The sequence below is a fragment of the Neoarius graeffei genome, chromosome 17 (genome assembly GCF_027579695.1).
Source record: "Neoarius graeffei isolate fNeoGra1 chromosome 17, fNeoGra1.pri, whole genome shotgun sequence".
NCBI classification, from domain to species: domain Eukaryota; kingdom Metazoa; phylum Chordata; class Actinopteri; order Siluriformes; family Ariidae; genus Neoarius; species Neoarius graeffei.
The window spans coordinates 5023683-5049083 of record NC_083585.1 but is presented as its reverse complement, the minus strand read 5'-3'; the positions used below and the strand labels follow the sequence as shown (position 1 = coordinate 5049083).

Sequence of the window (25401 nt, the reverse complement as noted above, 5' to 3'; positions counted from 1 at the left end):
AGTAATTACAGTGATAGACAATAAATACAGGCAAATGGTCACTGATGTTATATAAAAGCCCACTTTCTGTATTATTTTCCATACTGTTTGTAAATATATTATCTATTAATGTGACACAATGAGAAGTAATTCTACTAGGTTTGGTGATTTTTGGGTATAAACCCATACTGTACATTGTATTTATGAAATCTTCTGTCATTTTATGCTTTTTTGAATTTAACAGATCAATATTATAATCCCCACAGATAAACACAGTCTTCTGCACTGAGTTAGAAAACATGTTTTCCATCCAGTTTTCAAATATATCGATACTTGATGCTGGAGTTCTGTACAAACAGCTCACAATTATATTTTTTACTTTTTCCATACAAATTTCCACTGTGATACATTCCACCAGATTATCAACAGCTGCTGTCATACTCTCCACCACCTTATACTTCAATCCTTTGTCCACATATATTGCCACACCTCCTCCTCTCTTTTTCACTCTGCTTATATGATTTAGATCATAACCCTCCATCTCAAAATCCACATCTCTGTCAGTGCTGATCCATGTCTCTGAAATTGCTATGATGTTGAATGGGTTCTTAAACTGTTTCAAATATTCTTTAATATTGTGGAAGTTGGCATATAGGCTTCTGCTATTGAAGTGGATGATTGATATGTTATGCTTTGATTGGAAAGTTGTGTTGTAGTGCTCATCTGTGTAATAACTGCAGCTGTTTTCTATATCATTGAGTAAATTGTTATCCGGATCAATATCATGTTCTATGTCCTGTATTTTATGTTCTGTATATACAAAGTTTTCTAGACCTAATGTGTGTTTATTATCAGGAGTTGTCATGGCTGTAGTTTAAGGATACCTTGTTGTTGTACGTTTCGTTAATATTTGCTCAGCTCCTCCAGCTCCCTGATGACTAGTACTTTGGCTTGTTCTGGTGTTCCATTTAACTTGATGTATATTTTGCAGTTTGAAGTCCATGTTGATTGTATTTTCTTCTGTTTTCTGAGTAAACGGGCCATTCTGGCAATGTCCGCATTTTTCTTTGTCAGGTGCTCATTGATGTAAACGTCTGATCCCTTCAGCCGTCTTCCCTGTTTCAGCAGTTCGTTTTTGTGTTTTCTGTTTGCAAACCGAACTATTATTGCCGGTTTTGTCTTCTCGTTTCTCCTTGGGAGCGGGTGACAGGCCTCGATGTTCTCCCTGTCTAACTCAACTCCCTTTGAGCGGAGAAACGCCGCCACCTGTTGCTCCACCGATGCCGCGTCCTCCTCGCTCGGCTCCTCTCCGTTCCGCATCGCCACTGCCCGTGCATATGAACGAGGTTTCACTTCCAAGCCGGTGATTATGATGTCGTTCATTCTGGTATATTGCTCCAGATCGGCCACCCGGTTCTCCAGCAAGTTAATCCGCTTATCCTTCTCGGTGATTTTTAGCCTCAAGGCTTTAACTTCCTCCACCAGGCTCATGATGGTTTTCTGCTGTTGTCTAACAGCAGAAACCTCCTCCGTCAACATGTCGAGCGATCTTTTAATATCGTCGACCTCCTCAACCTGTGCTGTATTCTTTTTTGGTGGCATGTCGCGAAGCGCAGGAAGAACAAGCGGGGCGGCAGCAGCGTGACAGGAAAATCTGAGGCTTCAGCCGCGGCCTGGGCCCGCTCTCAGCCCGCTCTCGCTCTCAGCGTGTTCCCGCGCAGCCTCTCAGCGTGTTCTCGCGCAGCCTCTCAGCCCGCTCTCGCTCTCAGCGTGTTCCCGCGCAGCCTCTCGCTGTTCCAGAGTTTGGGGCCAGCCACACTAAAAGCCCTATCACCCATAGATCGGAGATTTGTGGAGGGGGTGGTGAGAAGGAGTGTATCAGAGGAGCGTAAATTTCGGGTGGGTAAGTATGGAGTGAGAAGACTAGAGAGGTAGGTAGGTGCTAGGTTGTGCTGGGCCTTGTAAACAAGGAGGAGGATTTTAAAATGGATGCGAAATTTAACAGGAAGCCAGTGTAACTGATGGAGGATGGGTGTGATATGATGCCAAGGTCTAGTATGGGTGAGGAGTCTAGCTGCAGAGTTTTGGATGTGTTGTAGTTCCAGCTGTGCAATATATCGTATTTAAATCGCGATAACGATATTGGCGTCAAACGATATGAAAATTAATAATACCGATTATAAACGATTTTTGTCATTTATCTGTACTGCCACGGCACCGGCGTGGCCGCGAATGGGTTAATCAAAACGCGGCGTGTGGTACGTCATTGACTTCAAAACTGCTCTGCAGTCTCGCGCGCTCTCTTCGGTCTCTGTGTTGAGTGAAGACATTAGCAAGCTAGAAATGGAAGATGCAGGAGAAGTATCAGTGCAGGCTCAGTTGGTCGCCAAAATAGGGAGAAGAAGTTCGGTAGTATGGGACCATTTCGGGTTTGAGGAGAAGGATGAAGACCAGAAAACAATTATATGCAGGATTTGCCGGCGAGTGGTGTCTGCGCCTTTTGCCAACACATCAAACTTATTCACACACCTCAAGGTAAACCACAGGGCAATTCACGATGACCTAGTAAAGAAAAAACAAAAAATGGACCAGGCCAACGTCGCTTCAACCAGCAAGACCACCCAGTCATCAATTCAAGGCACGCTGTACAACGCAACTCAGTACGCCACAAATTCAGAGAGGCACAAAGCATTGACCGAATCCATCGGCTATTTTCTAGCCAAAGATATGCAGGCTATCAATACAGTCGAGGGCGAGGGCTTTAAGAAAATGATCAGAGAGCTTGACAAACGCTATGCTCTGCCCTCTCGACATTATTTCACCAGAAATGTCCTGCCAGGGATGTACGAGAATTGCCGAGAGAAAGTTTCAAAAGAAGTGTTGGAAGCGGATCACTTCGCAGCAACAACGGATCTATGGTCTAGCCGTACAAGCGAACCATATATTAGCCTCACTGTGCACTTCATCGACAACGAGCTCAACTTAAAAGTAAAGTGTCTGCAGACGGCTTTCATGCCAGAAGACCATACAGGGCAAAACATCGCGGACATATTGAGGGAATCTCTGGCGCAATGGGGATTAGACGAAAGCAAGTTGGTCTGCATCACCACTGATAACGCAGCGAACGTTAACCTGGCTACACAAATCAATGGATGGACGAGGCTCCAATGTTTCGGGCATCGACTGCACTTGGCCATAGGTGAGTACTGAGTAGCTACACTGTAAAAAATGTCTGTAGAATTAGCAGTGAATTTATGTAAAATCATGACATGAAAAAACTGTAAATACAAAAACAATGAAGCAGTGTGTAATTTACATCAATATACTGTAAAACTCCTAACCAAATACCACTGTTAATTTAACAGTAAGAATATGTTGAATTGATCATATTTTTTTGTAGAATTTACAAATTGTTGTAGTTTAAACACAGACAAACTGTAATACTAAAACAGAATGTGATAGTTAAAATTACATCATTGCCCTGTTAAAAAAAAAAATGTCAGTAGAGGCTCTCCGGCACATTTCGTAAAACTCTAAATCAAATAAAATATCTGTCTAGTTAGTACATCATTACTTGTAACCATCATTTTGGAGCCACAAAAACCAATAATCGAGAACACTCGCAATTCATTCCTACATGCTTTTTATTGTACAATGAATATCCGTAAAATTAACAGTTATGTATTGAATACCTGTAAAATTTACATTTAGTTATCATTAATTGTACATGGAATCCCAGTGAAATGTACAAGTTATTCTGTAATGTTGTTTACATTTCACTGTATTTTTAACAGGATTATTCTGGCAACCACACCTGCCAGTATTTTTCCGTAAAAACAACGGATTTTTTTTTTACAGTGTATTATTCCTTTGTTAAATGGCATAAGTGATGGTACCTAACCTCTGTCAACTGGACAACCGCTTTCTCGTGGTTGCGTTTTCGACCGCATCATTGCTAATAACTATAACTAGTTGACAACTTGAAGGTAGCTAGCTAGGCTGAACTTGTCGTTCTCTTCAAAACAAGCAAACAAACAAAAAACACGGACATTATGATAAAACATTCAGTCGACGAATTGGCTAAAATGTTCATAATGAAGTAAAGGAAGGCTTGTTTTGAAGACGAAACACTCTTTTGAATGAGCTACAGACAGCTGATTACCAAGTTGTTAACTGGTTATCAATTATGCTTTTGAGAAACGATGCACAGACTAACATTAAATGCATTGTGCTTTAATCTTATCTTTGCTTATCCTAATCTGAATGAGCTTTAAATCAGTTAGCTCGCTGTGGTATAATTCATTATTAGTCCTAGGTTTCCTCCAGTTCAGTCGTGGGTGGCCTTACAAGGCAAATAATGTGAAATACAAACTATTTTACACCTTTGTGTTTTTTTTTCTTTAATCTTAGAAAATGCAATGAAGAATTCCGATGACAAGATCAGCCGTGCCATGGGAGTCTGTAAGAGGTTGGTCAGTAGCTTCAGCTACAGCTGGAAAAAGAAGAGGGAACTTGAAGAAGCCCAGAAGCAACTGAATCTGCCTCAGCACGCCCTCAAGACCGAATGCCCGACCAGATGGGGATCTAGACAGGCCATGGTCGCCAGAATCCTTGAGCAACAGAAGGCGATTGCCCAGGTCCTTTCCAATGACCGGAAACAACGACATCTATACCTCTCCTGGCAAGACATCGATGTACTGGAAGCTGTCAATAAGTCACTGGCCCCTCTGGTTGATTTCACAGACGCGCTGTCAGGAGAAAAATATGTGAGCATCTCTCTTGTGAAGCCAACACTGCATCTCTTCAATAACTCAGTCTTGAAAGATCAAGAAGATGACACACTGCTTGCCAAAACCATCAAGCATGACATACTGGGCTACCTCAATGAGAAATACAGTGGCAGTGAAACACAAGAGCTACTTGACATGGCGTCTGCCCTAGACCCAAGATTCAAGTTGAAGTATGTGGATGAAGACCAGAAGGAATCCATTGTGAGTCGAGTGAAACTGGAGCTGAGGGATGCCAGAGCTCCCAGTGCTATGGTAATAATAATTTAATTTATAACAATGCACTAATACAACATTATTGTTTAACTGTGTGGTATTATTATATGGTATATTATTATTACTATTATCATTACTGTTGTTGTTATTGCGTTGTATGTATTAATATATTAACACACATCTGTTGAATGTGTTTTTCTATGTGTTTTTGACTCTAAGGTGGAAGCCCCTTCAGTGACAACTGTGGCCCCTGCTGATACTGAGGATGCTGCTGGTACAGATGTTCCTAGCAAGAAGAGGAAGCTCCTGGCCAGCTTCTTCAAGGCCACTCCAGACCAGGGTGCAGGGCCTCACCTACAAGAAGACCAAGTAATTTCTCTCGAGGTCCAGTCTTACTTCCAGTCCGAAACAATAGATGCTGAGAAGGACCCGATGATATGGTGGAGAGATGTGAAGGCCATCTACCCACGTCTTTCAAAGCTTGCCAGAAAATACTTGTGTATACCTGCCACAAGTTCCTCTTCAGAGAGAGTTTTCAGCACTAGTGGGAACATTGTCACTTGCTTGCGAGCATCTTTGAAACCTGACCATGTCAACAGGCTGGTGTTTCTAGCAAAAAATCTTTAGCAGCATTTGCTAGTTCAGGACAGGTGCTCATTTCAAGTTCATTCCAAGTTCAATGGTGGGTGTTAACGAAAAAAATGTAACAAATACAAAAGTGGAACATTTTATTTTTGGATGCAGCATTTTTGGAAAAAAGTAGAACAAAGTCTATTTTTTATTTTCTTCATATAAATGTTTTCATATAAATATAGACATGTTTTGTATACATTGGAAACCTTACATTTTTTCTTAATATATTTGTTTTGTTATAGTGAGAAATGCTTAATAAACCCCTTTAAGTGAGATAAACATGAGTTTTTTTTATTTCAAATTTGATTGTTTCAAAATGTGAGCTTATAGACCCTTTTTGTATGGCTATATCTAGGTGTTTTAGCAGGTATCATTTAGAAAATAATAAAATTTAGTCATAATACAAATATACTGTCTTCACAAAAAGGTCCCATAATATACACTAGGCTATGTGCTTAGCACTCAACAAGGTATAGAGGTAGACACAAGCCAGCAGAGGACGGTAGAATCAAAGCAAGTGCATGCCTAAATACTTTAATTTTGCAAACTAAATGGAAAAGCAAGAGATAAATTGGAGGAATTTGAGTCCATCCTCTTTGAGTTGGCGCAAGCTTTACACGAATCGGCAAAAAAAAAAATATCGTTTAAAATATCGTGATATCAATATTGACTGAAAATATCGCAATATTGATATTTCCCAATATCGAGCAGCCCTAGTTGTAGTCTGTTTATTGATTTACTTGGAAGCCCAATGAGCAGGGCATTGCAGTAATCAAGTCTGGAGGTGATGAAGGCATGAATTAGGGTCTCTGCAGTGGGGAGGCTGAGTGAGGGGCAAAGTTTGGAGATAGTTTTGAGATGAAAAAATGCTGTTTTAGTAATGTTTTATGTGTGAATCAAAAGAGAGAGCTGAGTCAATGATGACACCCAGGTTTTTCACTTCAGAGGAGATGGTGGTGAAGTAACCTGGGATGGAGAACTGCGCAAGATTTAACTTCTTCAGCAGTGTTGGAGTGGCAATGACTATAGCTTCGGTCTTATGATTGAGTTTGAGAAAATTGTGTGTCATCCAGTTACTAATTTCAGACAGGCAGGTGGACAATTGTGAGAGGGGGAGTGGATGAGAGGGTTTAGTGTGAATGTAAATTTGTGTGTCATCAGCATAGCAGTGGAAATATAGGCCATGCTGACGGAGGATGTGACCCAGGGGAAGGATATAGATGATGAAAAGCAAGGGACCTAGGACAGAACCTTGTGGAACACCATGTGGGAGGCACGCACTAGGGGAACAGAAATCACCAATGGAGACAAACTGTTCCCTTCTTGTGAGATATGACCTAAACCAGGAAAGTGCAGTGCCAGTGACGCCCAAGAGTGATTCCAGCCGTGTGAAGAGTGCTGTAGCAGACAGTGTCACATGCAGCTGTTAGATCCAGCAGTAGGAGGATGCTGAAGTGGCCTGAGTCAGCAGCAATCAGCAGGTCATTTACGACCTTGACTAGGGCCGTTTCAGTGCTGTGCTTGGCCCTAAAGCCAGATTGAAGCTCCTCCCACAGGCTGTGTGATGTTAAGTGGTCTTGAAGCTGGGAGGCCACAGTACGTTCTAGCAGTTTAGAAATGAATGGTTGATTCGAAATGGGGCGGTAATTCTTAAAATCATCCACAACTGCTCCAGATTTTTTGAGGACAGGCGTAATGGCTGCAGTTTTTAGGGAGTGGGGGACCACGCCTGTCTGGAGAGATGTACTTATAATTTTGGCAAGAAGGGGACAGAGAGCTGGCAGGCAGGCTTTGACAAGAGGGGTGGGCATGGGGTCCAAGAAACAGGTGGTAGGCCTTGCCTTGGTGACAAGATCATGGACGGTTTCCTCATCAACAGCAGAGAAACAGGAGAGTGATTGAGTAGGTGTTGCAGGCAGAGATGGACCGTCCCTCAGAGTGGGAGAAGAGAGCGACTGGAACTGCCTGTAGATGGTGCTGATTTTATTTCCAAAATAATTTAGAAAATCAAAGCAGAGATCTGCTGAGGGAGTAAGTGGGAAGGATTTAGATGGTTGGAGGATTTTATGTATAGTGGAAAACAGGGCTCTGGGGTTGTTCTGACCTCTTGCAATGACAGTGGAGTAATACAAGGACTTAGCCTTGTTTAGGGCCTCCTTGTAAACCAGAACATGGTCTTTAAAAGCTTGTGCATGGACAGTGAGCCCAGTCTTTTTACTGAGCCGCTCAAGCCTTCGGCCAGCAGCCTTCATTGCCCTCAGCTCAGGTGTATACCAAGGAGCTGAGTGTAAAAAGGAGACAGTGCGGGTTTTCAGGGGAGCAAACTGATTCAATGTACTGGTGAGGATTGAGTTATAGGAAAACACTAGGTCATCAGAGCATGAACTGAGTGGTTGCACTGAAAGCTGTGAACGTAGTAAGCTAGCCAGCTCAGTTGTGTTGATATTCCTAGTGTTCCGGTATGTGATGGAGTGCAGGGGGCGGAGGCGGCGCTGAGGCTCAGGGATAGCCATACAGAAAAGAACAGCTATGTGATCTGAGATAGAGAGGTCTTTAGGTGAGATGTCAGAAGGCAATGTACCACTAGTGCAGACGAGATCCAGAGTGTGACCTTTTGAGTGTGTAGGAAAATTAACATGCTGGGTAAAATCAAAGCAGTTTAAAACATTTAGAAATTGGTTAGCAAAATTACAATGATTAGAATCAACATGTATATTAAAATCACCCAGAACCAGGATGGAGGAGTACTTGGGACATACAGAGGACAGCAGCTCAGTAAACTCACTTATAAAAGACAGAAGATGCCTTTGGAGGCCTATACACCAGTAAAATGAGTAGAGGTTGGCTGCCAGTAAAACTTAGGCCAAGACACTCAAAAGATGTAAAATCCTGCAGGGGCACAGCCACAACCTTAAAACCAGAGCGATGTATTACAGCCAAACCTTCCCCACGCCCTGACAGGCGGGGTTTATCAAGAAAAGTATAGCCTGGAGGTACAGCTTCATTTAACGATACATGTTCGTTTGGAAGCTGCCACGTCTCTGTTAGGCACATACAGTCCAAGTCTGTAATTACATCATTAATGAACGGCCCTTTGTTATTAAGGGATCGCACATTAAAAAGAGAGCAAACGTCGCCAGTGCATTTGAGCCGCAGATTGGAGAGGGCTTGGTAAACTTTACAGCGCATAGATTGTCCTGATTCGCATTACGCTTCACAGCATCAGGACCGGTGTGGTTGCAACACCGGCTCCAAACAGAGTCAATGTTGTTGGGGTGAGAAAAACGAGCAAACTTCCTGTGAGAGCCTCTGTGCATGTATTTAGGCCGACGACGCAGAATGCCGAGGTGTTGGTGCATTTTAAGGGCATCGGAGAGTTTATAAGAGTCTTTACGTAGGCTATGCAAGAACGCAGCTGAGTATTTCACCATGGTTAACAAGTGCAACAGTTTGTGCGGAATTTGACTGGGCTTTAGTGACAGCAGCCAAAGCTCAACCAGGAGCCAGAGCAACACCATCGAAGGTTGCATCGGAGGGGTGGGAATCAGTCACTGATTTATTCACAACGGACATTAATCTGTGGCGGTAGCCAGTAAGCAGAATCTATTACGTTAGCCAACACGAGTGACCACCGAGCCACCTAAGTAAGAGACTCATCCACTAAAGTAGCAGGCAAGTCACCAACCAAGCAGACCCAGCAGAGAACCATGAGAGGGCTCGCACAGATAAAACCTACATGCGTATCTAGTACGTTAGCCAACACGAGTAACCACCGACATGCATAAGCAGGAGACTCACCCACTAAAATAGCAAGCAAGGCACTTACCAAGCAGACCCAGCAGAATACTCACGAGAGGGCTCGCACAGAAAAGCACAAGCAGGCACACCGCCAGAGCATCCCATGGAGACAGATGGTCCAGATATAATACAGCCCACAAGTAATCCACAGTAGCAACACAGTCTACTCGTAATCCACAGGCAGAGTTGCACAGGTAGAACAGGCCATCGCAGAGGTAAACAGACCAGCAAATCTCATCCAGAAAAGTAATCAGGAGCAAGTCTGACTCATGAGATGAGTGAAGTAGTTAGTTATCTGCACCAATAGTGCAAAAAATAGCCAGAGTTAGCCCACAACAAAGTTTTAAAAGTAGCCACAAACGAATTCCGAATTCCGGGGAGCAGCAGCAGCCAGACGCGCGCCAGCGTCCACTCACAACCGGAAGTGACGCATATATGATGAGATAAAATCAAGTTAACGAGTATCATAAGATGTAGGAAGGATTATTATGGTAAATTAATATATAATAAAAATAATATTAAAGGAATGTGGACTATATTAAATAGTATTATTAAAGATGGCTCTGGACAAATACATTACCCTAAATACTTTAATGACAAAGGTATTGAAAATTATAACATGGATGTAGTTGCTAATAGTTTTAATAATTTTTTTGTTAATGTTGGACCAAGACTAGCTAAAAATATCTCTGCTCCAGTAACAAATGATGATTGTATAGATAATATTATAAAGAGGAATTCTTGTTCTATGTTTCTTACACCAGTAGATGAGAAGGAAATTATTGATATAGTTAATAAATGTAGTAATAAAATATCCACAGATTGTAATGATATTGATATGAAACGAGTGAAAACTATTATTGGGGGGATTTCTAAACCATTAACATACATCTGTAACTTGTCATTTCAAACCGGTACATTTCCAAGCAATATGAAAATAGCAAAAGTAATTCCATTGTATAAATCTGGGGACAAAACTTCACAAACTATAGACCTGTTTCTTTACTTCCTCAACTCTCCAAAATTCTTGAAAAACTATTCAATAACAGATTAGATAAATTCATTGAAAAATACAAACTACTCAATGATAGTCAATATGGATTTAGAGCAAATAGATCAACAGAGATGGCACTAATGGAATCAATTGAAGAAATCAGTAACTCTATAGATAAGAAATATGTCACTGGGATATTTATTGATCTTCAAAAAGTTTTTGATACTATTAATCATGATCTATTAATTAATAAGATGGAACAATATGGGATAAGGGGAGCTGTATTAAATTGGATAAAAAATAATTTGAGCAACAGGACACAATTTGTGAAGTTGGGTGACTCTGTCTCAACTCGTTTGAATATTGATTGTGGTGTCCCCCAGGGGTCAGTATTGGGTCCTAAACTGTTTATTCTTTATATAAATGATATGTGCAATGTATCAAAGATATTTAAGATGGTATTATTTGCAGATGGCACAAATATGTTTTGTTCTGGAACAAATTTACATAGAAAACAAACAATCTCTTCAGAATTGTGCAGGTTAAAAAGTTGGTTTGATCGAAATAAATTATCATTAAATCTGCCGAAAACAAAAATCATGTTATTTAATAATTATAAAATAAATAGGGCAATAAATGTACAAGTAGATGGTGTTGATATTGAAAGAGTTTCTAATAACTTTCTTGGGGTAATAATAGATGATAGAATTAATTGGAAATCACATATAAAATACATACTAATGAAACTATCAAGAAGCATATCTGTGTTGAGTAAAGCTAAGCACGTCCTGGACTATAATTCACTCCGCATTCTTTACTGTTCCCTGGTTTTACCGTACTTAAATTACTGCTCAGTGGTGTGGGGAAATACATATAAATGTTCACTTTATGCAATAACTATACTTCAAAAAAGAGCTATAAGAATAATTCATAGTTACCGAGATCATACTAATTCACTATTCTTAAATTCAAAAATGTTTAAAATTCAGGGATATTATAGAATATAAAACTGCCTTAGTAATGTACAAAGTAAGGAATTATAAAGTACCAAGGAATATCCAAATAATGTTCTCGGATAGAGAGGGGGGCTATAATTTTCGGGGGAAATTGAAATATAAAATTCGCAGTGCTAGGACAACGTTAAAAATGTTCAGTATTTTTATTTGTGGAGTAAAGCTATGGAACAGTTTGAATGTGGAGCTCATGAAATGTACAACTATAAACCAGTTCAAAAAAAGGCATAAGGAACAGATCTTTATGAGGTATAGGGAGGAGGAATTACAATCACATGCTATTGATAATATAAAGTGTATATATGTGGGTATGGATACATTCGGATATATTATATAAAAAGTAAGTATTTTTGTGTATATATACACACACAACCCCGATTCCAAAAAAGTTGGGACAAAGTACAAATTGTAAATAAAAATGGAATGCAATAATTTACAAATCTCAAAAACTGATATTGTATTCACAATAGAACATAGACAACATATCAAATGTTGAAAGTGAGACATTTTGAAATTTCATGCCAAATATTGGCTCATTTGAAATTTCATGACAGCAACATCTCAAAAAAGTTGGGACAGGGGCAATAAAAGGCTGGAAAAGTTAAAGGTAAAAAAAAGGAACAGCTGGAGGACCAAAGTGCAACTCATTAGGTCAACTGGCAATAGGTCATTAACATGACTGGGTATAAAAAGAGCATCTTGGAGTGGCAGCGGCTCTCAGGTGGGGTTTACATTAGACTGTATCAGCGGATCATCAGATTAACGTTTTTAAAACGATTAGTGTGCACACAGCAACACCAATACACGATTCGCGTGCACACAGCAACACCAATACATGGATACGCTCGGCTCCGCAGGCATCCTGCGCTCCAAATCACTCCGCCCTGAACAGCGAGTGCCCTCTGGAGGGTGCGCACTCCGGCCCTGCGCAGCTCACAGAGCGCGCGAGTGAAGTGCACAAGCAGTGTTTTCGGGACTGAGCCGCTGTGTGTGTGATCCCAGCGCATATCACTTACCACTTGCAAGTGGAAGGATGACAAGCCTAAAGACAATCATAACTACACAATGGGCAGTATTTGCATCAGTATTTGCAGTATTTTCATACTTTTATACTCTTTAATGAAAGGTGATACAAGGCGGAAGTCCACGCCGTTTTTCAGCAGTCGCGTCACATGACCAATGCCAGCAAATCAGGAAGGTGGATGTCACAGTGACGTTGTCCAATGACGACGCCAGCTAGAGCTCAGCACAGCGTATCCGCGTATCTCAATGTTTACACAGCACCGGACCAGACACGATCTGGATTGAATACGTGTACGCTGGCGGATTCCCGTTTCCCGGCGTTTCCAGGCGTTTTAATGTAAACGGACAGTGCATCCGCGAAGAAAACGAGACAGATACGGTCTAATGTAAACATGGCCTCAGAAGTAAAGATGGGAAGAGGATCACCAATCCCCCTAATTCTGCACCAACAAATAGTGGAGCAATATCAGAAAGGAGTTCGACAGTGTAAAATTGCAAAGAGTTTGAACATATCATCATCTACAGTGCATAATATCATCAAAAGATTCAGAGAATCTGAAAGAATCTCTGTGCGTAAGGGTCAAGGTCGGAAAACCATACTGGGTGGTCGTGATCTTCGGGCCCTTAGACGGCACTGCATCACATACAGGCATGCTTCTGTATTGGAAAATCACAAAATGGGCTCAGGAATATTTCCAGAGAACATTATCTGTGAACACAATTCACCATGCCATCAGCCGTTGCCAGCTAAAACTCTATAGTTCAAAGAAGAAACCGTATCTAAACATGATCCAGAAGCACAGACGTCTTCTCTGGGCCAAGGCTCATTTAAAATGGACTGTGGCAAAGTGGAAAACTGTTCTGTGGTCAGACGAATCAAAATTTGAAGTTCTTTATGGAAATCAGGGATGTCGTGTCATTCGGACAAAAGAGGAGAAGGACAACCCAAGTTGTTATCAGCGCTCAGTTCAGAAGCCTGCATCTCTGATGGTATGGGGTTGCATTAGTGCATGTGGCATGGGCAGCTTACACATCTGGAAAGACACCATCAATGCTGAAAGGTATATCCAGGTTCTAGAGCAACATATGCTCCCATCCAGATGACGTCTCTTTCAGGGAAGACCTTGCATTTTCCAACATGACAATGCCAAACCACATACTGCATCAATTACAGCAGGGGTCATCAAACTACGGCCCGCGGGCCGACTCCGGCCCGCCACCCCCCCTTTGACCAGCCCCCCAGCCCCTCTGCCCCCCACCACTTGAACTGACCCTATGAGGCAATCCCCAAAAGTGGTCATGGCCTATTTTTTGTAAATTGCTTTGTGGCAAATAATAACATGTCTGCATCTTGTATTTTGTTGATTTTATCAATTAAAATTGATATTTAGTTATAAAATGAACTATTCATATTTTCCGAATTTTCGTCATATGCTCGCGATCAAACAGTGACAGGCAGTGCACGCGCAGAGAACTGTCAGTGTTCAGGACAGCAAAATGGCTAGCGGTAAGCGAAAAGCTGACAGAGAGTGCAGAGTTTTTAAAGAACAGTGGACCACCCGATTATTTTTTCGTTCAGTGTAAGGACCGTGCAGTTTGTCTTGTATGTAAAGAAAGTGTGTCGGTTTTCAAAGAATATAATCTACGTCGTCACTACGAAACCCGCCACAAAGAGTATGCTAGTTTGCGAGGGCAAACAAGAGAAGACAGGATTCGGAGGATGAAATGCGGACTGGCTGCACAACAGAATGTATTCTTTGCCAAACCCAGATCAACCAGGCTGCTGTCAGAGCTACCTATAAGGTAGCTCACCTACTAGCTACCCATGGAAAGCCGTTTACTGATGGGGACTTTGTTAAAGTATGCATGCTTGCTATGGCCGAGGAGGTGTGTCCCAACAAGAAGGATGCGCTCAACGCGGTGAGTCTCTCCGCACCTGCTATGACCAGGCGAACCGAAGATTTGGGGGACAACGTGTATGACCAGCTGAATGAGAAAGCGTCAGAATTCGAGTTTTTTGCTTTGGCCATGGATGAGAGCAATGACGTGCAGGACACGATCACAGCAGTTGTGATCTATTGATCTATTGCTCATATTATTATAATTTCACTGTTTTTTTAAAATGTATTTATTTTATAGGCCTATTTATTTGACCTTTATTAAGTGCTGCACACAATTATTATTAATATTATTATCAACAGGCCTACCTACAATTTATAATTTTCCACTCACCTTTGCCAGTGTCAATCACCTCAACTAGGCAGATGTTTCTTACCTTGACAGCTTTGATGTTATTTTTATTAGAAAATAAATAAATGGAATATCTGTGGTATTTCAAATTAAAACAAAGTGTGAAGACTCGATTACTACTTTTGCAAACCACTAGTAAAGATAAACAAATACGTGCCAGGAATCAAGTGTTGATATAGTAGTGTGGATATAGTAGTGTGGATGGCTGTGCCAGGCTAGTAATCTCTACTACACAATGAGGCCTGCTGGTGGTCATATTTGTCTGGGTCATACAATTCTATGTTCAGGGATGTGATTTGGGGCTGGTGAAATTATCTGAAAATTTTAGCCGGGGGTCTGGGGGCCACAGGCCCCCAGCTGGTCCAGGCCAGTGCCCTGGTGGGGGGACAAGGGAGGGCGAAGCCCCCCGAAGCTCCTGGGTTCTGGGGTTTTCTGACTTAAAAATTGTACTAAAATGGCAAGCGCAAAACACAAGAAAAAACTTGTCATGATGAACAAATTCAAGCCAATTTAATGGCCAACATGCAACTCTGAGCCCCTATAGTAAATTCAATGATTCTTAACTGACAAAAAGCCAAAACATGAAACCTAAAAATGTCATTCTAAATTAAATCATCTGCATTAGAATAAATAGAAAATTTTATAAGGAAAAACAAAATTTATACTTTCAATTACTGTAGAAGTTGAACATATCTAAATGTGCCTTTTCAAACAAACATGATGCAACATAAGAATTCATCCACCATTATTTATTAAACTCTATTGCTCCTGGTAGTCTCCCGGTTTGCTTCTTATGTATGGCAACTTCTAATATTTGATTAAGTTACTGCACACCCCGTTTAGACAGGGTAACAGGATTGACACAAAAAAATTAGTCATGCATAGACTACTTACCAAAACTGAAATTTTTAAGTAAATATTCTCAGATTCAGTTAATTCTGCCATCCATATAAAAGGTGAGAATATGTAGATCCTTGGCAACAAATAATTTCAATAATAGCTTTTGGGAGCATTTATTTTTGTAATGTGATTAATCACGGTAACAGAACTGACACAAACCTCTGGGACAGGTACAAAAATTAACAAAAAATCGAAAAAGATCTTTTCTTAATGGCATTTTCAATTTGTGACATCATATGTTCATTGTGGTTTCCACAGTCTTGTCGTTGAACATGAAAAAGTTTCAATTCCACTTTTGTCTAACATTAAGAATCATGTCTGGAAAAAAAAAGTCTCTTTTCAGTGGAACAGCCATTTTTGCTCATTTTCAACCCTAAAATTTGTTACAAAATGCACATTTATGAACCAAAGTAGTCAAATTTTGAAATGCAAGGTAGAACTGATAATGTTTTATCATATGAGACCATAAAAAGGTTTTAGAAATCTCAAAATGTAAACAAAACACGTCCGGACAAAAAAAAATACGTTTTCTGTGAAATTGACTCATATACAGAACTGTACAGTGTTCACTCACTTGAGGATTTTCATATGCAAGAATAAAAATCACTTTTTCACGAAACAACATTCACAAAAAATGTGTTTGCAATTAATTGGGATCCACTGTTTTTATCATTTCAACCGCACATCAGACCCTCGGCCAATTGAAAATGTCTTTCATGCACTTTTCTCCCTCATGAGAATTTTGAAAAGTTGGCAAGTATGTATTATTTGCACTAACATTTCAATATTGAATAAACAAATCAAAATTGTGTATAATTACCTTACATCCACGCTGTGGGAAAAGTTTTGAGCGAAAATTAAAACTAACTTCGAGTGAAAAAGGTGAAATAATCTGTGATGAAGTTGGCAGAGACTCTGAGGTAAAGTGAGAGGAGGCAGGAGGGGTCAAGCATCACTGCCGCCTCACAGACTCACTTTCCCGGGTTAAACTCCCACCACTCCCCCTCTCTCTAGCTTTTGTTTTGTTTTCACTGAGTAACCATTTTGATTTGTAAACTAGAGCCGCGATTTAAACTGCTGTTTTTTCGGACGTAACTAAAACAAACAAATAAAAAACGCCCCTTCTTTTCTCCTCAGAAGGTTTAGCCTCCGATGCTAACCTTTTCGCCACAGCTTTCATAGCGTGCGCATGTGCATCCAGGAAGCAACAGATGGCGCGAGGCCCCGTTGCCACGGCAACCTTCGTCACTCCGTCGCGCGTGCAGTGACACCATCACCACTCACAGGCTTATTATGGGGAAAGAAATGAGCTGGGTTGTTTTTTCTTCTTCCCCATGCTTACTTACTTTAAAAACACACACCACACTGATGATCAGGTGCATCTTTACGCTCGATCACGGAGGCTGCCATCTTTCAACTCTTCGTTTGAAGCGAGCTTACGTACAGCTATCTAACAAGCGCGTTTATTGGTTGTTACAGAGCGATGGGCCAATCACGTACCTCGTTTCATCTCAGTGACGGAATTACTGAAAGTCGGAACGAATAGGATATGAATGCGGATTTTTGAGCGAAAAATCTGAATTTTTTTTTTTAATTTTGAGGTGAAAAAAGCGGAATTCCGCGAATTCGTGGAAAAATCACATCCCTGTATGTTATATAGCTGACCCAACCCCGGCCCCCCCATCACAGTCAGGAACGACAATGTGGCCCCCAGAGAAAAAAGTTTGCTCATGCTGGTAATGAAGTTACTTAAAGTTGAAATGCTGACTCGTGTTTTTGTTTTTCTTTTTGCGGCTGAGGAACCACATGACCGCGTATCACTATCATCACCATTGTTGTTTCCACAGTCAGCTCTACAATTATTGTCCTAGCTCAGTAAAGAAGGTTTGTGTGATTGTCCTGTGGCTTGCCGGGATTGATTGAATGATTGATTTTTCTTTTCTTTTTAATGTATTGTGGCAGTGGGGGCGTGGTCAAGCGTCGGTGTGTGAATGGAGGGCGGAGTCAGGGAAGGTAAGTGGCAGAATCACTGCACCTGACGGGAATTAACCTGCGTTTGTGTGTCTTCCCCAGTGACCATGCCCTATAAGAGGAGAGGGAGAGCAGAGGAAGGGGGCTCTCCCCCAAGCAAAACACGTGTGTGTGTGTGTGTGCGTGCGCGCACACGTGCATATGTGGGAGAATAAATGTAAGCTGAAAAGCTAAAATAACAGGGTTTTTTAACACCTGCTCGCGTCGGCAGGGTCCACCATCACCACCGCCACAGACCCTCCCCACCTCACCCTCACGAAGATAGGTCCGCATGATGACCCCGAAGCCTTCCTCGCTCTTTTTGAGCAGGCAGCAGAGACATGGGGTTGGCCGGTGGAACAGCGTGCAGCGCATCTACTCCCTCCTCTAATGGGCGAGGCGCAGCTGGCCGCGCTACAGCTCCCCGCCGACAGCTGGCTGGTCTACGTTGACCTCCGCAGGGCCGTCCTCCAACATGTGGGGTGCACCCCGGAGCAGCAACGGCAGCGCTTCCGTGCGCTGTGCCTGGAGGAGGTCGGCCGGCCGTTCGCGTTTGGCCAGCAACTCCGGGACGCCTGCCGGCAGTGGCTGAGGGCCGACAACCGCGACGCCGAGGGAATCATCGACCTGGTGGTGCTGGAACAATTCATCGCCCGACTTCCGGTAGGAACAGCGGAGTGGGTCCAGTGCCATCGCCCGGCATCACTGGATCAGGCCATCGAGCTGGCGGAAGACCATATGGCGGCTGTTCCGACAGCAGGAAAGCACAGCCCTCTCAATACATTTCTGAGAAAGGGGCAAGTAAGAAAGAGTAGTAGGCAGAGGTTAAGCCAGGGATCCCAGCAGTAATTGAAAAAAATAGAGGAATGTAAGAAACTATCAGCATGGGTCAAGGGGGCTGCAAGCCCTTTGTACCTCTGCTGGGGGTACAGGGGGCGAAGCCCCCTGAAGCTGTTGAGATTTTAACATTTAAAGATGCTATAGAAGGCAAGGCAAGTTTATTTATATAGCACATTTCATACACAATGGCAGTTCAATGTGCTTTACAGAAGTAAAAACAAAACAGTAAACAATAGAGAATAAAATTACATAAAATAATTTTTTTTATTCTAATATATAATATTAAAAGAATTAAACAATTAATTAAAATAATTAAAAGAAAATAAGAATTAAACAATAGTAGAAATAAAAAAAATAAAATGTAGTAGTTCAAATAGGAGGAGAAAAAGAAAAAAAAAAGAAACCAGCAGAATAAAATAGAATAAAGTTGAAGTAAATTTGAAACATGCAGAGAAAGTAAAAATTATAAAAAATGTAAAGAAGACAATATTAATTATTTAACAGAAAGCATCTGAAAACAGCTTGGTCTTTAACCTAGATTTGAAGCTGCCAACAGCAGGAGCATTTTTAATGTCCTCTGGGAGTTGGTTCCATAGCTGCACTGCATAGTAGCTAAAAGCTGCTTCACCATACTTTGTTTTAACAACTGGTTTTAATAGTAAATTTTTCTGTTTCGATCTGGTGGATCTGATTGGGTTAGGCCGCTGCAACATATCAGAGAGGTAATTGGGCCCTGTACCATTTAGAGATTTGTACACCAGCAGCAATGTTTTAAAGTCAATTCTGTAGCTTACTGGAAGCCAGTGAAGGGACCTTAGAATTGGAGTAATGTGCTCTGTTCTTTTTGTTCGTGTGAGAACCCTAGCTGCTGCATTTTGAACCAGCTGAAGTCGTTTGATGGTCTTTTTTGGCAGGCCTGTGAAAAGGCCATTGCAGTAATCAACCCTACTAGAGATGAAGGCATGTATTAGTTTTTCCAGATCATTTTTTGACACAAGTCCTCTTAGTTTGGAAATCTTTTTTAGGTGATAAAATGCCGTTTTAGTGATTGCATTCATGTGACTGTCAAAGTTTAGCTCGCTGTCAATGAAAACACCAAGATTTTTAACCATTTCTTTAGTTTTAATCCCTTTTGTGTCAAGAATAGTGGTAATCCTGAGTCTTTCATCTTTTTTTCCAAATAGAATTACTTCTGTTTTATCTGTGTTCAGCTGAAGAAAATTTTGTGACATCCAGCTGTTGATTTGATCGATACACTGGTAGAGACATTCAAGGGGGGCATAATCATTAGGTGATAGAGCAAAATAAATTTGGGTGTCATCTACATAGCAGTGATACAAAATTGAATTGTTATTGATAATTTGCCCAAGTGGGAGCATATAAAGGTTGAAAAGTAATGGTCCAAGAATCGACCCCTGGGGGACACCACAGGTCAAGGACATTGACGTTGAGGAACAATTACCCAGGGTAACAAAGAAGGTTCTATCTTTTAAGTATGATTTTAACCAATTGATAACTTTACCAGTCAATCCAACCCAGTGTTCAAGTCGATATAGCAGTATGTTGTGATCAACAGTATCAAAAGCTGCACTGAGGTCCAGTAATACCAGGACCGATGTTTTGCCTGCATCAGTATTAAGACGCATGTCATTTATAACTTTAAATCAGCGCTGTTTCAGTGCTATGATTGGCACGAAATCCTGACTGAAAATTATCAAAACGGCTGTTTGTTATCAAGAAGGCAGTTAATTGATTGAAGACAATTTTTTCAAGGATTTTCCCGATGAATGGTAAATTTGATATTGGCCTGTAGTTATTTAATACTGAAGGATCCAGATTATTTTTTTTAAGTAGGGGCTTTACAACGGCTTTTTTTTAGGGACACAGGAACAACGCCAGTCTCTAGGGATGTATTTATAATTTGAAGCACATCTGTAATTATAAGATGAAGAACAGACTTAAAAAAGTTGGTGGGCAGAATGTCCAATTCAGATGTTGAGGAACTGAGATTTTGTACAGTTTTTCAAGAGTCTCATAATCAATTAAACAAAATTCTGACATTGTGTTAAAGTTATCTATCTGTGTCATTGGTGACTGCAGTTTTTCAATTTTTTGCAACTGAGATATATTATGAGAAATATTCTGCCGTATTTTATCAATTTTACCTTTGAAAAAGGATGCAAACTCATTGCATTTATTAACTGAGAGAAGTTCAGGTGCTAATTGTGGTGGGGGATCAGTTAGCTTCTCTACTGTTGAAAATAGCACACGGGCATTGTTCATATTCCTGCTGATGATGTTGGAGAAGAAAGACTGTCTTGCTTTACGAATTTCATAATTATAATTACAAAGCATCTCTTTATGGATTTGATAATGGATGTGAAGTTTAGATTTGCGCCATTTTCTTTCAGTCTTTCTACATTCTCTCTTTAGCAGTTTAACAGCCGGGTACTGCTTCCATGGTGCTTTCTGCTTATCATTGACTCTTTTGATTTTGAATGGAGCAATATCATCCATAATTTGGGTCATATTTAAATTACAAATTTCCAGTAAATCATCTACAGAGTCTGACATTTTGGTTGAGTTCTGAGAGAGAGCTTGCTCAAAGAGAGCACATATGTTGTCTTTTATGACTCTCCTACCTATAGTCGTTGAGCTGTTCTGAATGTGAGGAGACATAGAAACATCAAAGAAAACACAGAAATGATCGGATAAGGCCAGGTCAACAACAGTAGTAGAAACAGTAAGACCCTTTGTGATGACGAGGTCAAGAGTATGACCACGAGAGTGGGTCGGCCCCTGTACATGTTGTACTAGGTTGAAGTTGTCAATAATTGCAAGTAGTTCTTTGGTATAAATGTTATCAGTATTATCTACATGCAAGTTAAAATCCCCAGATATAATAAGACAATCAAACTCTAAGCAAATGACTGACAACAGTTCACCAAACTCTTCAAGAAAGACTTTGGCTGAATGTCTCGGAGGCCTATAAATAGTTAATAATAATATGTTAGGAGAGCATGTCACAAGTGCACATAAGTGTTCAAAGGACGTAAAATCACCAAGTGAGGATTGTTTACATTGAAAAGAGACTCTGAATATATTTGCAATCCCTCCACCTGTCCCTTGTCGGGTAACATTCAAAAAATTAAAATTTGGGGGAGCTGCTTCAATAAGGGTGGTAGCACTATTTGCTTGATCCAGCCAAGTTTCAGTTAGAAGCAAGGTTGTGTTTGAAGAAAAATCAAGGTTGTGTTTGCAGATAAGATCATTAATTAAAAATGACTTGTTTAAAAGTGATCTAACGTTCAGAAGAGCTAGCTTTACAGAAAGTCTACAAGTAATATCTGCTTGTGCACTCTGATGTTGTTTTAAAACAGGAAGGAGATTAGATTGGTTCACCCCCAGGGTTAAATGTGCTCTAAGTTTTCTGTTTCTTATCAACACAGGAATAGAGAATGGCATAGGCACATTGGGTCCCAGCTGGTTTTTAAAACTACACCCATTCGCAGGGACCCAGAGTACATCAAACAAGACTTTCTAAATGTTTCATTTGGTTTGAGGGTGAAAGGATTGGAGATGACATGTATCTTTTTAATGGTGAAAAAGATTTGTAGCCAGCTGAAAGTCCTGGGTGAACACAATTTTGATGAACTGGATACACTGCTTGTCGCGACAGATTTGGGCTGGAAAAAGAGAGTGTAGCCATTGGGAGCAATTTTTTCATGCTATTTGGGAAATCCATCCGAGGGGAAGATAGAAATGACGAAATGGGGTCCTCTGATTTTTGGCAGTCTGTCTTTGAATGTTGGCAGTCTTGTAGGTCAGATGTTTGTGTCCTTGATGACGACTTGCAAAGATGATTGTTTAGGCTTTGTAACTATGTCAGTCTGCGACATCTTATCAACTGTTTTCCTCAATGCTGGCTGAGAAAAGATTGCAAGTCTGTAATGGTCTACTAAGACTTTGGCTCCAATCCAGCTGAGTTCAGTGCTATTTGGCTTGTAAAATTCTCTGCGATTCCAGAAAAGGTTAAAATTGTCTATGAAGTTCATACCAAATGAAAAACAAGTTTTTCCAAGCCAGGTATTAAGACTGAAGAGTCGAGAAAAAGCAAAACTTCCTCTCGCTGGAAGTGGGCCACTGATAAAAGATTGAATTCCAGTCTTATAGAGCTCAGAAAAAAGTTTTCTGAAATCATCTTGGACAAACAGCTGTTCTCTGAAAACATCATTTGCTCCCACATGCACAACAATACGTTTAATAGTTTTATGCTCGGACATGAGTTTCAAAATGCTGTCTTTGGTGTCAGAGATGGATGCATTTGGAAGGCAACAGATAATCATCCCATAACCTTTTAATTGTCTTACAGTGGAATCACCAAGAACAAGGGTTGTGGGATCAGGTGGTGTTACGAGCTGCTTTTTGCCTCTTCCCACAGCTCTTCTATCTTGGTGCGATCTCTTTTTACTATGTGTTTGTCCGCTTGACAAATCCTCTTCCACATCCCTGAGGCATTCAAATTTGTTCTGCAGCCTTATGGGCTGTGGATTTTCCATAGGATTGTAGATCCTATTGTAATTTGTAGAACGAGCTGGTGTTGAAGTAATTACTCTTCTGTTTTTATTTTTGGGCTTGCCACCCATCATTTGCCAGTTTTCTGTACTCACATTTTGCCCAGCTTGATTGATGAATTCATCCACTTGATCTGCAATGCCATCGGTCTGTCGGAGTGCAATCTCTGCATTCTCAGCCACTGTTTCTGTACTCCTTTCCTGAGATATCGCTTTTAATTCGTCCGTCTTTGGCAGAGCATCAATCTTTGATTCCAGAATAGAAATCCTCTGTTCTAGTTCCATGCATTTTCTGCAGGATTTTTTGCTCCCTGGCATTTTGTTTTAAAAACTAACTTATCTTATAAAGATGAAAAATAAAATGAAAAAAAAAATAGTGAAAATTATATTAAAATTAAATTAAAAGCTTATAAAGATGAAAAATAAAATGAAAAAAGTGGAAATTAAATTAAAATTAAATTAAAAGCTTATAAAGATGAAAAATAAAATGAAAAAAATAGTGGAAATTAAATGAGAAAATAAAGTATAGAAATAAAGATCAAGAAAACAGGAGCAAAGCAAAGAAGCATCCTACTCGCTTGAGTAGGAGGAGCAAAAAAAAAACAACACATTTTTTACATAGATTTTACATAGAAAAGCAACAGAATTTAACAATAATGTGTATCTATTTGATGCCATATTTTGTAATCTATGATACAAGTGGCAAAAAATTTTTTTTATAAAAATTAGACGAAAATGTAGCTTTGAAGAATATACTTGCCTAAATATTCCACTGATTTTGTTATAATATAACAATAGTATCCATAGAATCACTGCACCTGATGTCTGTTAATCTGTGTTTGTGTGTCTTCCCCAGTGACCGTGCCCTATATAAGGAGAGAGAGAGCAAAGGAAGGGAGCTCTCTCCCCAACCAGGCGACTTGTGTGTGTGGCTGGGAGAATTATTTTCCACTTATCAGTGTAAAGTTAAGAGTTTTTGGAACTCTGGCCTGCCGTACTACTGTGCTCCACCCACCCGCTCTCATACTACAGATTCTTATCAAGATGAATAATGAATAAGAGTAAATATCCGTTCACTTACCACTGTAACAACAACAGCAGTGGTGTGGTAGAAGGATTCACAGGTAACGTAGTTGCCTGACAGGGACCGCAACGAGGATGCTCCTTCTGTGGTCTCACCACCTCCAGACAGCACCACATAAACTCACCATCACCCCGAAGGAATCCCTTCCTTCAGGAGCAGGGGAAGCATGGCCAATTTGGTCATGTCTCAACCGCCTTAGAACAGGCAAAGGAAGATGCAAGACCTTCATGGAAAAGTGGGGTCTCAGTTCAGATGGACAAACGGCATGTGATTGCGGGCAGGGGCAGACTATGATACACCTTCTTGTCTGCCCCCTCCTGCCTGAACCTTGCACCAAAGAAGATCTGGAAGCTCTGACCCCCAGAGGAAGGGCGTGAGTGGAGTACTGGACCGGGAGAGTGTAGCAGACTGAGGTGGTGACCCGAGAAGAAGACCACTGTAACAGCGTGGCTTGATTGATCTCCACCAGCTGAATATTCGTCTGCTGCATGACCTGTGGATTATCCAGTACCTTCTGTTGGATGTCCCGATAAGTGCGACAGATGAGAGTCCACCGCTGAACTGTGCCCTTGTTATGACGCACTGGGGACGGGTTATCAGCGCACAACTTGGTTATGAGGCGCTCCATATACCGATTGCAGTCAGGCCACTGAGCTGGGCCCGTGTTTTGGACAAGGAAACATCTACAATAAACAAATACAAATTTAAACAACAAACAATGACAGAAACCATTGTTTCTGAAGATCCTCTTTAGTTTATTTATGATTTATGATACTGCATTTTATTATTGTATCGCATATGGACTCTTCCAATAAAAATGCTAAATGTGGACCACTTACCTTTTGGTGTTTTCAACACCAGGGGCCACAGGGCCTTAAACCTGCCCCATGCCTTGGTTTTATGACGAGGCGAGAAGCTGGTTGGGCTGGTGTCATATTCATCAAGGTTATGCCAGAGCCTGACGATCTGTTCTGCTTGACTGTTCCTGAGTGGTCCAGTCTGGTCCTTTAATAAGAACAGGAACTGAGCCAGGTCTTCAACACGACCGTAGCCGGAGATGTTGTTCTGGTCAACAGATTCCTGAATAAAAAGAGATCATGTATGTATGTATGTATCAGACATACATGTATAAATACAAACAAACAGTGTAAATAATAGATAAGTAAAGAAGTATGATATGCCATGCAAATTTACCTCTGGGGAGTCCTGTGGTGGTGCTGTCTGACTACCAGTGGCTGCAAGTGGCGTTGTTGGTCTGTCAGGCAGTCTTGGTGTTGACATGGCCACAGTGGTTGATGTC

The 25401-nt window shown here is 40.9% G+C and overlaps 1 protein-coding gene across 1 annotated transcript; it reads left to right on the top strand.

The window, feature by feature from the left end:
• Positions 1–4356: 4356 nt before the first annotated feature.
• LOC132864567 (E3 SUMO-protein ligase ZBED1-like) lies at positions 4357–6839 on the top strand. The gene is made up of 3 exons (XM_060897999.1): positions 4357–5021; positions 5202–5351; positions 6777–6839. The coding sequence occupies exons 1-3, from the start codon at positions 4398–4400 to the stop codon at positions 6837–6839; spliced, it is 837 nt and encodes a 278-aa protein (XP_060753982.1). The 5' UTR covers positions 4357–4397.
• Positions 6840–25401: the final 18562 nt, after the last annotated feature.